The sequence below is a fragment of the Vulpes vulpes genome, chromosome 5, assembly GCF_048418805.1.
Source record: "Vulpes vulpes isolate BD-2025 chromosome 5, VulVul3, whole genome shotgun sequence".
Taxonomy (NCBI): domain Eukaryota; kingdom Metazoa; phylum Chordata; class Mammalia; order Carnivora; family Canidae; genus Vulpes; species Vulpes vulpes.
In genome coordinates, this window is record NC_132784.1 from 90,643,907 (window position 1) to 90,659,392 (window position 15,486).

Sequence of the window (15,486 nt, forward strand, 5' to 3'; positions counted from 1 at the left end):
GGCCACGTCATGGTTCTATTCTGTAGAATGTTTTTTCCCTTCAGGTTCTATTTTTAGGAAGTTAGCCACTCTGGAAATATTAAATATTTTTTTAAAGCAAGTCTGTGATTCATGATAAAATAGCAATCAAATGAACAGAGGCCCACCCAGCGGGAAAGTTGTTTCACTCCCCAGACTTCGGGCTGTCCCTGCCAACTACCTGGGCGCCCGGCGCCCGTGGGGGCGACCTGGTCACTTAAGGAGGTGGCTGCCCTGAGTGTAACGACAGGTGCTTCTTCACACGGAAGGGCTAAGATGGGTACGTGGGCTTGGCCCTCGTGACCTTGCTGTACCGATTCGGTACCTTAATAAGATCGTGGAGGTCACCTTACTTCAAATAGAAACAGCGGGAGGGAATGGACTCCTCGTGCCTTTGGCTGTTCCCTCCAAGTGTTTAGCCTCTTCCACACCCCTGTTTATAACATGGCCAATTTTACACTTTCCTCTGTTTTACATGTGGCTGCCACCCTGTGTCTTCTGTGAACTGTCTCTGCTCCCTTTTCCCGGCCTGCCATGGCAGTGGCCTGCTGTGCTGCGCACACTAAAGGACCAAATCGAAGAGAACACCGGCCACACCTTCAATTCCTTGCTCTGCAATCTTTACCGAGATGAGAAGGACAGTGTTGACTGGCATAGCGACAATGAACCTTCGCTGGGGAGATGTCCCGTCATTGCTTCACTGAGTTTTGGTGCCACACGCACTTTTGAGATGAGAAGGAAGCCCCCACCAGTGAGTATTCTCTGTTTCTGGTTTTTTTCTTTTTAATCTTTTTCATACCTTCTGATATTCTGTGAAAAAAGTAGAGCTCTTAAAAGCTCATGTTTTCAGATGTAGGAAATAGGAGTATGTGTTTTTTGTTGAAACGTTTTCAGCTGGTTGCCTCTCTGCTGGTTAACTCTGGACTCCCAAAGCAGCCATTCATTCATTCATTCACTCACTTACCTGACAGATTGCTTACCGTGCGCCAGCGCCGGGGGCCGTTCCCATTGGGTGGAAAGGACAGCCGTAATCCCGGTCCTCGGGAGACCCGGGATAGACAGTGCTAATTATTGGAACATTGGAACCACGATGAGTGCTGTGAAGGAGGGCTTGTAAAGGGAAGGCTTGAGCTAGTAGATGTGAGGTGGGAAGGATGCCCCTGAAGAAGACTTTAATGTAAGTAAGGCTTCCCCACGGCGGTGTTGCTGCCTCCTGTGAGTGAACATTGTGAGCATCCTCACTCCCTTCTCAGCCATCTTCTGAGGCAGAGGTGAACCTGCAGTGCTTTCAGAAACAGGGTATATATTCAAGCCAGATCACCGGTGGTGGTCTGTCCAGGCTAGAGAAGCTGTCACTAAACTACATAATAACTTTAGTTTTCCATCCCAGCTTTTGCCTGTATTTCATGACATTTGAAGGACACGAAGACTGTTGATTTTCTCAAATCAAGGAAGTATAAGACTGTAGGACTAAGGGTAGTAGGAACTCAAAAGAGCAAACCTCTACTAGATTATCTTATTATCGTTGTGTCTTTCTCTAACCAAGGTTCGCAGCCATTTAGCTTATAACATTAAAGCAGACCCAGTCCGTGTGGAAAGGCTTATAAGGCTATGTTTAGAATATGACCTAATCCAGACCAAATAGTTAGTCAGTGCTCATGTCTGTTCTTCATCAGATATGCTTCTAAGAATATAGTTAATGGACTGGGCTCTTTCCCTGACATGGATTTCGGCTTCCAAGCATGGTATTTTGAAGCATATTGTGTTGTTCTGCATTTATGCCATGAAGCAGCTTTTGTTGGTATAATTCCCATTGATTAGGTTTTCTTTGCATTGTTTCTTTGGTCTATGTTAGCAGGGGATTGTCAGTTGCCAGTGACTTATTGAGTGAACTTGTTCCTGAGCACTTCGAAGAGACTTCACGGTTTCGCTGGTGATTATTAGCCTTCTCACGTACCGGGAGTACCACTCGAGGAGCAGACAACCCAGCCTTTGCCATACTCTCTTCGGGTATGGTTATATTTTTTTACGCAGCCTTCTACTCAGTTAAAACCCAGTTAAAGAAATTATATGAATGGTTCAGCCTGCCCTTGGTAAGACTCCTGTTACGTGAATAGCAGAGGAACACCACGTGTCTCATTTTTAAGTTCAGATCCTCTTTTCAAGCCGGGAGTAAGAAACACCAACCTTTTGTCAGGCATGGTCATGGGTGCTGGGGCTGTAGCAATGACTGAGTAAGATGAAGTCATGTTTTCCCTCCTGGAGCTTATGAGCTAGCACATGCTAGTGTTGTGCCTTCCTACGAGAGTTTTCCTTCCAGCTCTAGCACATAAGCTGTGGGAGATCCACTATAATGTTTGGTACAATCCCAGCCTCTTGTTTTTTTCGGTTACTTTCTTTGTTGCCAGGTATTTAAGTGTCCAATTACTGTTTCTTTACACACATACATTCACCACCACCCCCTTTTACAAACATTTTTGGCCTATTTATAGATTTGAAGCCTAAGGATTCCCAAAGCGTGCTGTCTGGTTAATTAGTTTTACTGTAGAAGCAGTTTCCAGCCATTAAGCATCAGCAGTGTTCTGGTGCCCAGAATATCCCTATTCCATTTCTCCCCCAGACAGCGGAAAGTCTTCGTTTTCTTGTATAAAAACATTATTCGTGGCAACCAAGAGCTATTTCTTGGTAATATACCTGACTTATGTTCTAGGTTAATGAGTAGATGGATAATACAGCTACCACGCAGCCTTGAAGGGAACCATTTGGAATAAAATCTCAGTTTAAGAGGGAGACTGCCCATACTGAAGCTGTATCTTCTCAGGGCTGCTTACAGTTTATTTTGATGAGCATAGTGAAAATATAGGCCATGAAATACTAAAAATGTGGTAATATCCCTCTAATTATTTGCCAGTAGCAAAGGAATCTATACCTATGATGGCCGATTTAATAAAAATACAGACCTCATAAGAAAATTCATCTGGGATCTTGAAACTGAGTCGGCTGAGGCAACAGATTTGGGAAAAAACATAAAGGTGTCAGTGTCCTACCCCAGGCTATTGACTCTAATACGTCATGGCTTCCTGTAATCTGAATTCCAATTGAGTTTATTGTAATTGTATATCCCTTCAACTCTGACGTTTGTTCAAGATGGGAAAATTGAAGGAGAATGTATTGGAAATTATCATCATGCGTTAGTGAATATGTTTAAAAGTGGCTTTTTACCCCCAGAACCTGTAAGTTCCGTTCTTGGGTAAATAAGACCCAAGTTTAAACTTCAGAAAGGACTCACTCAGGTTTCTTTAACTGACGCCAAACCTTAGGGCTTCATAAATCAAGCTAGACTGGAAGCACAGAAGCCTTTCTTTGAGCTGACAGCCTTAGAAATGCATGTTCAAATACATCATCTTTATCTCATCATAATGATCCCTTTTCTGAAGGATTGAAAGGAAGTGGTTATTGTGAATCTTCTTGCTAAACTCCGGTGAGGGCTCTGAGAGCATGACTCATGATTCATACAACTCAGGGTAAAAGCATAAATTAAAAAGTATAAATTACGTTAGTGTTCTGTGCGGAATTTGTAGGAGTCTGATTTTCTGTCAGGAAACTTAGGAACCCAACTTAGTAGGCCACTATAGGCTGTAATTTTCACATCTGTCAACGAGACATTCAGAGTATGTTAGAGGTTTTGGGAGGGAATCTCTTTCAAAATCCAGTTCGTTTTAAACTATCGGAAGAGAAGCTAAATACCTGTTTGACTTGAGTCAAAGTTTCTCATCTGAAAGTGACACAGAAGAATCATGAGATTTTGTGTACTTTATTCAAGTATGCAGTTTTGAGACAGGAAAAGCATCCGTTTGGGGCCATTTTGCTGTCGTCGATGTTACATGCCATCCCCTCCACCCCTGTGGCAGCTGTCTGTCGTGCTGTCTCGCACCTTCGGCAGGTCTCCGTAGCTGCTGATCGTCTGAAGGCTGCCCCAGTTCTACTCTCTACATGACCTTCCTTACAGTTGCCCTGTGCTGAGAGGGCTCGGAGCTCTTTGTTTCCTAAGTATTGATCCATGTACTTGGCCCAGCCAGCCTCATGTAGGCATCATCCCTAGGATAAATGTTTTATTCCTCCAAGATGCTGATCCTTCTTCACTGTCCTCTAGTCCAAGCCAGTCAACTCCTGCTCATTCACTCTGATTTTAGAGTAAATTACCATTTCCTTTATTTTTTTTAAAAGATTTTATTTAGTTATTCATGAGAGACGCACAGAGAGAGAGAGGCAGAGACAGAAGCACGAGAGAGGCAGACAGAAGCTCCCTGCAGGGAGCCCCATGCGGGACTCAATCACGGGACCCTAGGATCATGCCCTGAACCAAAGGCATGTGCCAAACCACTGAGCCACCCAGGTGTCCCACCATTTCCTTTAATGATAACAAGGTACTTGATGGGGAAGTAAACTTGCCTGATCTTGCCGTTCCATTCACCCCATCTCTTCTTTTGTTAATTCAGTTAAAGACAGTGTGAATAGCACCATATCCACCTTCTGGCCAATGTCAGGATATACTAGCTCAAGACAAAAGTAAAGCTTACCAAATATACTTTAGTGGACGCTCTTAGAAACCAGGAACCTTTTTTTATTCTATCAAGCTGGGCTCATTAAAGTTTGTCTATACTCGTTGTCCCAGACCCAGTTGTACTTTCCAAAATGCATCGTGTCTCTGCTGTAAAGATTAGTCTGGTTCTTTTCCCAGCTAGCTTTAATTCTATCCTGAAAAACAAGCTGGAAAAGGAACTACAAAAGCCATTTGGCAGGCTGCTATTTCTCTGTCGGTTACCATGGAAACAGTGATGGCTGAGTTGGGGGGATATTAGATAATAGCAGGAAGTTTGTGATGTGCTGGAGGTTTAGATGCCAGAAGCCTTATTCTTCTAGCACATCACCCATGGATAAGCTCTGCCTTCATCAGCTGAATCCTGAAAATGTGAAGGGTTTCTGTCCACCTAGGGTGATTGAGTTGAGGCAAGTTCAACATTTCTCAAGTCACTTCTTTCTCTAGCACCTTCTGATGAATGCAGACCCTGTCTATGGCACCAGAAGAGATGGTTGTAAAACCACTTCCAATGGTGTAGGCCGTGTGAGCTTCCCGTGGATTAGAGTTCCTAGTACCTATCCTGCTCGTTGGTTTTTTTGCCCACTAAGGGGAGAGTGGAGTGCGAGCAGCTCACTTTGATCATCAATACTCCTATTTTTTCCAGGACTTCAGAAGAAGTGAGGATATTAGAATCCAAAATACTGTAACACTGACTAGATTTAAGAGCTAGATAAACTACATGGTGCAGTATTTCATGGAGCCGGCACCCCTCTGCTGCCGGGCCTGTCATCCGTATTTCTTAATCAGCCCCTCTACAGTTCAGAGCGCCTCTTCTGAGAAGTTATGAGAAATACTGGAAAGAAATCGTTGGTAGCTATGGTCTTTTTAATACAACCCCAAATGAAATCTACAAGATCACTTTTTTATTTTCTGTTTCTGTCAAAAGCACCTATCCATCTCATTTATACTTTCTTCTTTTTTGTAAATGGGGTGATATTTGATGGCTATGTTATGGGAGCAAAGTTGTTGGAATAATCAGTGAATTTTTAAGCTGTTAAAAATGGTAGATGCCACAGTGACTTCTCAGATGTGGAAATGAGAAAAGGAAATGAATAGCCGTGAAAACCAAAATCCCAAGATTGCCTTGGCTGTGAAATGGGATTCGTTAAGGGAGTAGAAGGGAGACTTGGGGAAGTAGGTGAAGTGACCTGTGCATCAGGAATGTGGACTGAGTTTTTGAGCTCATAGCTCTAGAGCCGTTTAATGGTTTGGTTTGAGTGAGTGGGTTTGGTTGAGTGAGTGGGTGGGTGAACAAATGAAAATGTACGTTTGAGCTGATAAAGCTGAGTAGTTCTGGTAGGACTTGAATTATCTTCAGACTCGAAGTCCTATAGGAATTGGAATCATCATTTGCTGCTTTGGGGCCTTGTCTCAGCTGGAATCCGTGCCCTGACTGCCACTGGGAAGGATTAATTTTTGCCAAGGATCACCCAGCTTTATAGTGCTGCTGACAGTCCTTTTAGTGTTGGAAGAACAACCTTTTCCAAAGTGATTCATCAGATTTGCATGTGCCATGGTTAGGAAGGAGGTCTGCTTCCAAATTTGGTTTTTTAAAATCGTGTCCCAATGGTAGAGTTTTTTTTCTCCCCTTGCCATACTCTTAAAAAGTATTCCTAAGCCTTCTGGTGACGTTCTCCTCTTTCCTAAGTGCTGTTTTCATGGTAGATGACTGCTTGCCTAGGGCGGAAGAGGGCTTAGTGAGTCTGGGGAAGGAGAAGGAAGCTCCACGCCAGAGCAGAGTGAGCAGGCGAGGAGTGGAGCAGGTGAAGAGATGGGGAGAGTGGGTGGGGGCCAGGCTGTGGAGAGGCTCCTGAGCCTCAGGAAGAGCAGATTTGAGATACATGAGGAAGCACTGAAATGTGTGAAGCAGGAGAATGACGTGATCTGATGGATAATCTTACCGTCTTACAGAGTCAGTTGCTGCTGTGTGGAACCCGGACTAGAAAGGAGCAAGAGTGGAAGCCAGGAGACCAATTAAGAGCTTGTTAGTCCTCATGCCTACCTGGCACCAAGGCAGAGAAGGCAGAGATGAGCAGGTACAGGGACATGAGCTCAGAGGAACAGGGATTTCTAGAAGAGGCATGGGAATAATGGTCTGAAAGTGTTCGTGTGCTGCAGCTCCCGGCTGTCTGGAGGTGAAAGATACAGTCACTTTCCACATGAGAGGCTTCAGGGATTCGGGATCCTGGAGATAGCAAAGTTTCCGTTAGGACACACAGGACAGGGGAACCTTCAGAGCACTTGAAGTTGGGGGCTTAGGAGTGTTTGCTCATCGCTGACTGGGAATTCCGGGACACACAGTGGAGGGGTACAGGAGGGAGAGAGTGGGGGAATTGTGTGTGATCAGCTCATGGGCAAGAACGGTTGGGGAATGAATTATGTGGTTTTAATGGATGACTGGAGAACCCTGCACTTTGGCTGGGGCCTGGGGTCAGCAGGATGTCAGACGTGGTGGAATTTGTTCTCGTTTGCCTGCCCTTAGACGAAGGAGAGCATTTGTTTCTGGCGCTACAGTGTTGGCTGGGAGCTCTTTCCAGATAGCAGTTCCTTTAAGTTACATTTCTTGGAAATATCCTACCAAGAATGGAATCATCATTACATCGAGTCTTCTGGTTGCAAATGCACATTCAGTGTTGCTAGATGACTGTAATGAGGGTAAAGCCATGTTTATTTTTGCTGAAGCTCACTAACTCCTTGCTCCCCTGCTGCCCCCAATACCATGCTGACAACAAGTCTGAACAACAGACGCTGCCAGCAGTATTTCCCTCCATTTGCCTATGTGTTTCCATCCAGAAGGACAGGCAGTTCTGCTAATCTGGTCCCCCGTGCTAAGGTTTTAACAGAGCCTCTGTTGTGAGGAACAACTGCCCAGACCTCCTAAGCAAGACCTGGGTGAGGTCCTGCCTTACTGAACTATTGAGATCACTGAGCATTGCTGGGATATGATGCTTGATCGCCCGTACCAGTCCCTCACGCCTATTTAGTATTCTCATTCACCTCATCAGAACCTTCCACACCAAATCAGTGCCAAAAATCAGGAGTTGGATAAAAACCCAAGGATTTGTATGTGGCAAGTAAGCTTAAACTTGTTTGAACAGATAACCTCAGTGATTTCAAATCTATTATTTTTCCAGCCAGCCTTTTACTTTAGCAGATCTCGTTTCAGAAACAGCTACTTCTTTTTTTAAAGTAATGTATTTCAGATCAATATTGAGGATGCCATCATTTAAAGTGTGGTTCGAGTCAGCAGAATAACTAGAAATGACATTGTCAGGTCCTAGCTTTATTCTCTTTCCATAATTTCCATGACTAATAATATATTTTGTTTATGTCAGATTTAAAAAGTATGTTACCACTATGAAGATTAAGTCTGGCTGTGTTCCCGTATCAGCGCTCTATAATGTAGGAACAACTTTGCAGTGAAATATAGCTGCAAGCTTAGATGATCCTTGAAACAGTCTAGAAGCCAGCTGGGCTCTCAAGGGCAAGAGAAAACGCCATTATTTAATTGGAAAAACAAGCTGAAAAGAAATCTTTGAAAAAGTGGGGAGGGAAGCGTGCCCAGGTGGCTCAGTCGGTTAAGTGTCCAACTCTTGATTTCGGCTCAGGTGATGCTCTCAGGGTTGTGGGATCGAGCCCCATGTCCAGCAGCCTGGAGTTGGGCTCTGCGCTCAGTGGGGAGTCTGCTGAAGACTGCCTCCCTGTGCTTCTCCCCCACAAGCCCCCCCACACATGCACGTGTACTCTTTGTCTCTCTTTCAAATAATAAATCTTTTTTTAAAAAAGGCAGAGAGGGAGACAGCATTGGCATAGTCCTAAGTTGGGAGGCAAGACAAGTAAAGGGACAGCTGGCCCTCAGCAGGTTGCATAATTGTAGCACAAGCTGACGTTCGGTTTCAATAATCATTTCGGTCTGCAGAAAGCCTTGATTGTGCTTGTCAGGCAGCTCCATCATGTATCGGTGCTTGGACCAGAAAGCTCAGGAAATCCCTTTCTACCTCTTACCATCTTGAGGAAACCCTTTCCTTGATTCTGCAGACATTCTTACTAACATCTGGGGTGGCTTTTTGTTTCTTTGCTTTTGAGGCACAAATTTTGGAATAAGTTTTCTACGTCTGCAGTTTGCCTTTCCTTACGACGGAACTCACTTTTGAGCACCTGCTCTGTAGATCCATCTCCATCATTTTACTAACACAGAGGTACCGGGATCCCTGGGTGGCGCAGCGGTTTAGCGCCTGCCTTTGGCCCAGGGAGTGATCCTGGAGACCCGGGATCGAATCCCACATCGGGCTCCCAGTGCATGGAGCCTGCTTCTCCCTCTGCCTGTGTCTCTGCCTCTCTCTCTCTCTCTCTCTCTCTCTCTCTCTCTCTCTCTGTGTGTGTGTGTGTGTGTGTGTGACTATCAAATAAATAAATAAATAAATAAATAAATAAATAAATAAATAAATAAAAATTTTAAAAAAAAATAACACAGAGGTACCATTGTCCTAAAGAGCCTTTTCTCCATCATCATTCTGTCTTCCTTGTATATTGGTCTCCGTATCCATCACCTCTCTGCTTGAAACTCAACCATCTCTTAGCTGCCTTTTCCTTTTCCTATTGGCTGGAATACTGTTGTTTTAGCTACTCTCACTCTTTTCTCATTGCTATTTCCCTACCTCCTTTAAGGGTTTTTCCTTTCCATTCAACCCCTCTGATACAGACATTCAAAATTATCTTTGATTCTGTTTCCGTTAGTTTTTAGGAGATTATCAACCGGCTATAGATTGTAAATGCTATATGGGCAAGGTCAATTTCCCTCTTACCACGTCCCCATTATTTAGCACTGTGTGTGGGTATATATGTATTTTGGTTGAATAAATTAATAAACATGATTTCATTTGTACTTATGGCTTCAACGGTTCCTTCTTAAGGTGGAGTGACTTCCTGAGTCTCTTATCTCCAGTCTTGACTTTTATCTCAAGTTCAGGTGGAACTTTTACGTGTTCAGAGGACATTTCTAGTTATTTATTTATTGGGGGGGGGGGGGCATTTCCACTTTAAATAGCATATGTGGCTTCTGAACTGAAATTATAAAATCAGATGTATTATTGTTCTCTCAGAAAATTCCACAGTTCTACCTGTTGGTAAGTCCATTTATGTTCATGATATCACTGTTCTCTTGGTCAGGTTCACATAGAAATTATCTTCATTTTTAAAAAATATTTATTTATTTATTTATTTCAGTGGGGGGTGGGAAGGAGACAGAGAGGCAGGGAGAGAGAATCCCAAGCAGACTTCCCGCTGAGCACAGAACCCCATGGGGGGGCTCGATCTTACAACCCCGAGATCACAGTCCCAGCTCACATGAAGAGTCAGAACAGGTTGCTCTATCTCTATCTCCTCTGTCCCTCAAATACTAATTCAGCACCTACTTACTATATGTCAGGTACTAAGCTCAGCTCTGAAGATAGAGCAGTGGACATGGCCTACCGTCGTGGGGGTCTTAGGAGCTAGACAGTAATCAAATGAACAGAGAAATAATTACAACTTGTAGTTAGAACTCTGAGTTTGGATTTTATTCCAAATTCAGTAGGAGTAAATGGGATTATGACACGATCTGGTTATATTTTGAAAAGATCACTCGGGCTGCTGTGTGAAGAATGGTTTGAGGAAAGACAAGAGCAGGAGAATAAATAGGATGGGAGACTCGGTGGGAGACTCCTGGTTTGAACTAAGGTGGTAGCAATGAGGATGAAGAGAAGTGGATGAACTTGAGGTGTGTTTTTGAGGGTGAGCCAATAGAAGTTGCCAACCATAGTTTAGATACGAGGGTAAGAATCAGTGGCTCCCAGGTCTCTGGCTTGAGCAGTTGGTGGGTAGAGGTGCTATTTACTCAGATGGAGATGGAGCAGGGATTTTTGCATTCGATTGTGGTCTTGTTTAAGGAAGATTTGTAGATGGAATCAAGAGTTCTTTCTATCTGCTAAGTTGGAGATACTGGGACTTCCAGCGGGAAGCAGGCCATTGGCTATCTAGGTATGCAGTTCAGATGACAGGCCTGTGCTAGGAACATCATTTGGGAATTGTCAGAACGACAACAGGATACTGATGATGATAAATAGCAAATGTGTGGTGCTGCCTCTTCCTGGCCCTGTTGTGAGTGCTTTATATTCAGCCCTCCAATGACCCTGGAGAGTCCATACCGCTAATCGCCCCGCTGTACAGATGAGGCGGATGAAGCTCACTGGTAAATCACTGCGTAGCATGTCTCAGATAACTGTTTGTTACACTGAGTTAGAACTAACGATGTAGGTAATGTGGGAAGCTACAGAACCGCACATCATCATTCAGAGCAAGAGAATAGCTAAAGAGAAGCAGAGAGCCAGGATTGGGCTCACTGTTTTCATCACTTTGTTTCCCAACTCAGAAGCCTTTATTTGCTCCAATTGGAACAAAAGATAAATGTCCACTCCTCACTCAGTCTGTTAAATCTTTACATAATCTATGCCCAGCCTGCTTCGGTGCCTTGCCTGTTCCCTGTGTGATTGCACCAATCCCTGAGATCACCTCTCTGCCCTCCCTTGCGCTCACTCTCCACCTTTCTCCACCTACCTGTTAACTTAAGTCCGCTCTAGGATTCAGGCTCTCTGTAGCCTTGAAGCCTTCCCTGATGCCTCCAGTGCAGAAACATAGTTACTGCGTGTGTCGGGTGCTTCCTGAGAGCTCAGGAAATGAGAAACAGATAGCAGGCTCCTGCTTTGTTCTTTCTGCTCATTTTGTTTTGTTTTTATCAACATCTTCTTAGTGAAATGATGGAAATTTTTTAATAAATAGCTTATCTGGGGACGCCTGGGTGGCTCAGCAGTTGAGCATCTGCCTTTGACTCAGAGCATTACCCAGGGACCCCAGATGGAGTCCCACATCAGGCTCCCTGCATGGAGCCTGCTTCTCTCTCTGCCTCTCTCTCTCTCTCTCTCTCTCTCTCTCTTCTCTCTCTCTCTCTCTCTCATGAATAAATAAATAAAATCTTTTAAAAAAATGGCTTCTCTACTTATCAGAGGATCAAAGATGACTTGAAAATTCAGATCTCTCACTGTAAACTGAGATCACTAATTTGGAAGTACATTTTGCTTTGAATGACCTTTTCTGTTTGGGTCACTGGCATTAAGAATATATACTTGAAATAGCAGATTTCCTGAACTTTCTATCAGGCACTACTGTGTGGAATGCAAAGCAGGATCAAAGAAGCCCAGCAGATTACAACGGGCCTTGCTTGGGAACTTCCAGGCCAGATAGGATGACAAGACGTGGGCATAGAAGGAGTCATGGGATGGGCCCATCATCAGCCCCAGTGGGCAGCTCTTGTGGTGAATCTGCTCCTCAGACTTATTTATACAGCTCAGCGTTTTTAAAGAAATCCAATTACTTGTCAAAATTTATGACTCAGGAGCTTTCACATAAAAATCCCATATATTAGCCTCCCTGGAAAACCCAGAGAATCAGACAACCCTGAAGGAACAGTGAGCCGGAGCCGTGGAGCAGCTCCACCTGTGTGCAGGCCCCATGCTCTCTGGTTCTGCACGGTTTCCACTCCCCCACTGCATTGCATCCTGCCCACACTTCTCATTTATGCCACTTGTTGGTGTCTGTGACCCTCAACAGTTCAGTCAGGGTGCCGTGTAATTAGGACAGAAAGTGTTGTGGGATTTCAGAAGGAATAGAGTGCACTTTGGAGAACACAGTTATAATGGAAAGAATATAAGCTTTAGAGCTAGGCAGATCTAAGTCCAAATCCTAGCCCTGCCTTCCTCCTGTGGCCTTCTGCCTTGGAGATGTGCTTTCCCTCCAGCTCCCTTTGCTTATGATAAAATGGAAAGTATCACCTTCCTTACAGGGTTGTAATGAGCATTAGCAATGATGTACGTATAGTTCCTAACAAGCCTTGTCCCTGGGCAGCATACACTGGTTGATCCTGTCCAAAAAGTCTAGCAGGATGCCTTGGTTTAAGTATTTGGAAATTGTCACCAAAAAAAGCCTGGTGTTGGGGGAAGCCAAATTCCAGGTAGATTAAAAAGTTAAATCTAAAGAAGTGTAACACTTTTTTTTTTTTTTTTTTTTTGTTAACCAAAAGGGAAATGCAGTTGTATATTTAACTTCCCCCAGGTTGAGAAAAGACTTTCTAAGCATAAAAACCATGAAGGAGAACCAAATAAAGGTCAGAGTTGACTCCAAAAGTCTTTGAGCTACTCTATGTTAAATATCATCAACTCCGTTAAGGGACAAATACCAAATGAGAAAAATATTTGCAGAAAGTATGACAAAGGATAAACATCTCACTATCTGTGGTTACAGATCAATAAGAGAAATACTAACATCCTGTAGAACAATGGACAAGGAACATGAACAGAGAGTTGACAACAGAGTAAATGCAAATGGCAAATAGTCATGGGAAGAAATGTTGAACTGGGTTAATAATTAAAGAATTCTCTGTTTGAATAATGAATTGTCACTTTTCCCCTGAATTTTTTTCGTCATTTTCAGTTGGTAATGTTTGGTATTGGTGATGTGACCAAAAGATAGGTACTGTAGTATTTTCCTGATAGAATTCTAAATTGCCACAACCTTCTTAAGCAGTTTGATGGTATAAATCAAACTGGTTTAAAGTTCATATTCTTGGATCCAGTAATTCCATTTTTGAGAGCATATCCTTAGAAAAATAATCAAAAATGTTTTGCCCAGGATCTACTTACAGTAGCCTTTGTTTCTTTCTTCTTTTTTTTTTTTCCAGCAGTGCTGGTGTATTAAAATCTCCGTGTCCAACACTGTATACCTCATTACTATATTCTTAGCGTTAGCTCAGTGCCTGACAGACACGAGTGGTGAAAAAATATTTGTGAGTTTAAAGAAGGAAAGATATGTTCATATAAAGGAATATTCTATAACTCCATTTCTGAAATACTGTACATTAGAGATGAAGAAACCTGCTCACGTTCTAATGTTCTAAGTGTAAAGTGATTATGTAGAGAGGATGTTTCCTGTGCATGCACGGCGCTGATCCTGGATGATAGGATTGTATGTTCTAGGTGCTCTTGGCGCTCAGTCATTCAGCAGGTATTGGTTGGTGCGTGCGGTAGGCGCTGAGCATGTTTCAGAGGGCGGGACGACGCAGTCCTCTGTTCACGGGGTTTATCGGGGAGGGAGCAAGAAGGCAGACATCAAACCAGTCGTTTACATGTGTCTCCTACTTCAGTGAACGTGTGTTACTTTTGTAGTAGAGAGAAACACCGCTGCTGCAGATTTTCAAGCATCGGTCGTTGGTTGTAATTCCTAGGGCACCTTTTTAGGACAAGAAAGGAGCGAATATGTGAAAAAATCTACATACAGCTTATAAAATGTGAAGTTACCTTTCCAATGAAAAGAAACATATTTAGGGGGGCAGCCCCGGTGGCGCAGCGGTTTAGCGCCGCCTGCAGCCCAGAGTGTGATCCTGGAGACCCAGGATCGAGTCCCACATCGGGCTCCTTGCATGGAGCCTGCTTCTCCCTCTGCCTGTGTCTCTGCCTCTCTCTCTGTGTCTCTCATGAATGAATAAATAAGTAAAATCTTTAAAAAAAAAAAAAGAAACATATTTAGGTTTCCTATCTGTTGGATGGTTAGTAATGACAGAACGATAAATACAGCCAGACTTTTTCCCCTAAATACCATTTTTCTAAAGGAAACTGAATAGGTTTACATTGAGAGGCAGAGGTGGGCGTGCAGAACTTCGGGAAGCCCCGGCGCTCTTTGGGAATCATAATCGAGTGTTCACATGAACCAGCTGTGCTCGGGGAGGGGGGGGAAGTGTTGATCAGAATCCATATAAAAGCATGTTTTTTGCTTTTTTCATCTACTTGTAAAACTTTGTGTAGAAAACCAGAACGTCAGTGACAACAGAGCCCACCCTGTAAGCTGATTGGAGCCCTAAAAAGCCTCTTTTTTAAAAAAAAATAAGCTTTCTGCCCAACATGGGGCTTGAACTCAGCCCTGAGATCGAGTCACATGCTCTACTGACTGAGCCAGCCAGGCGCCCCTAAAAAGCCTCTTTTAACTGAGATCAGGAATGGAAAATTTTATCCTAAGCCATGGGTTTTTTTAGGGGTTTGTTTTGTTTTGTTTTGTTTTGAAGAAAGACCTAAGTAAATGAAAAGGGCTACAGAGCCGTGTTTTGGTAACTTAAGCATGCTTAATGGCTGTGAACGCACTCCTCTAAACAGTCTGACCCTTGCTTCCAGTGTTGCTTATCCATTTATCAAGTTGAGCTTTAGGCACAGCCACATGAGCTCCACTGGCCTTTTTTTTTTTTTTTTTTTTTTTTTTTTTTTAATCTGTTTCCTAAGTGGAAAAAGTGTGTGTCTGCCCTGCTTAAGTTAGAGGGTGGCTCAGGGGTCTGTTGGCGCTCTGGCCTCAAGAGGAGGATGTATCTGTGAGCTGTATTGCCTTAGTAGAATCCCTTGCCCTCTCTCCTATCTACTTCTACAAATTAGGAATGCGCTTTCAGAGCCAAGGGAGTTGGAAGGGACAGATAACAAGCAGCAAAGTAATGACCTCACCTCCTACAGTGGGTGCCCTGGGTCTCACTGTCCTTTGGGGACTGATCAAGAGTAGCTCTATCCCTCGTGAAGGAGCTCTGTCTTCTGCTTTTAGGTAGAGCTAAAGTTTAAATGGAATGTAGTGTGTTTAACAGCAACCTGAGGCTTTCTTTCACTTGAAAAATTCAGATCTTAGGAACATTAAGTGAAACATGGCTCTGTTGAACGTCACTTTCCGTCAGGGCTGATGCTTCCCCCTTGCCACGTGGAACCCTC

At 43.6% G+C, this 15,486-nt stretch overlaps 1 protein-coding gene across 2 annotated transcripts in view; it reads left to right on the forward strand.

Annotated features, from left to right (window-relative positions):
* ALKBH3 (alkB homolog 3, alpha-ketoglutarate dependent dioxygenase) overlaps positions 1–15,486 on the forward strand; it is a 70,798-nt gene that overhangs the window by 16,410 nt on the left and 38,902 nt on the right. For both annotated transcript variants that reach the window (XM_072759187.1, XM_072759188.1), the window contains exon 8: positions 560–769. In XM_072759187.1, the coding sequence (XP_072615288.1) occupies positions 560–769 (210 nt within the window). The remainder of the gene's footprint in view (positions 1–559; positions 770–15,486) is intronic.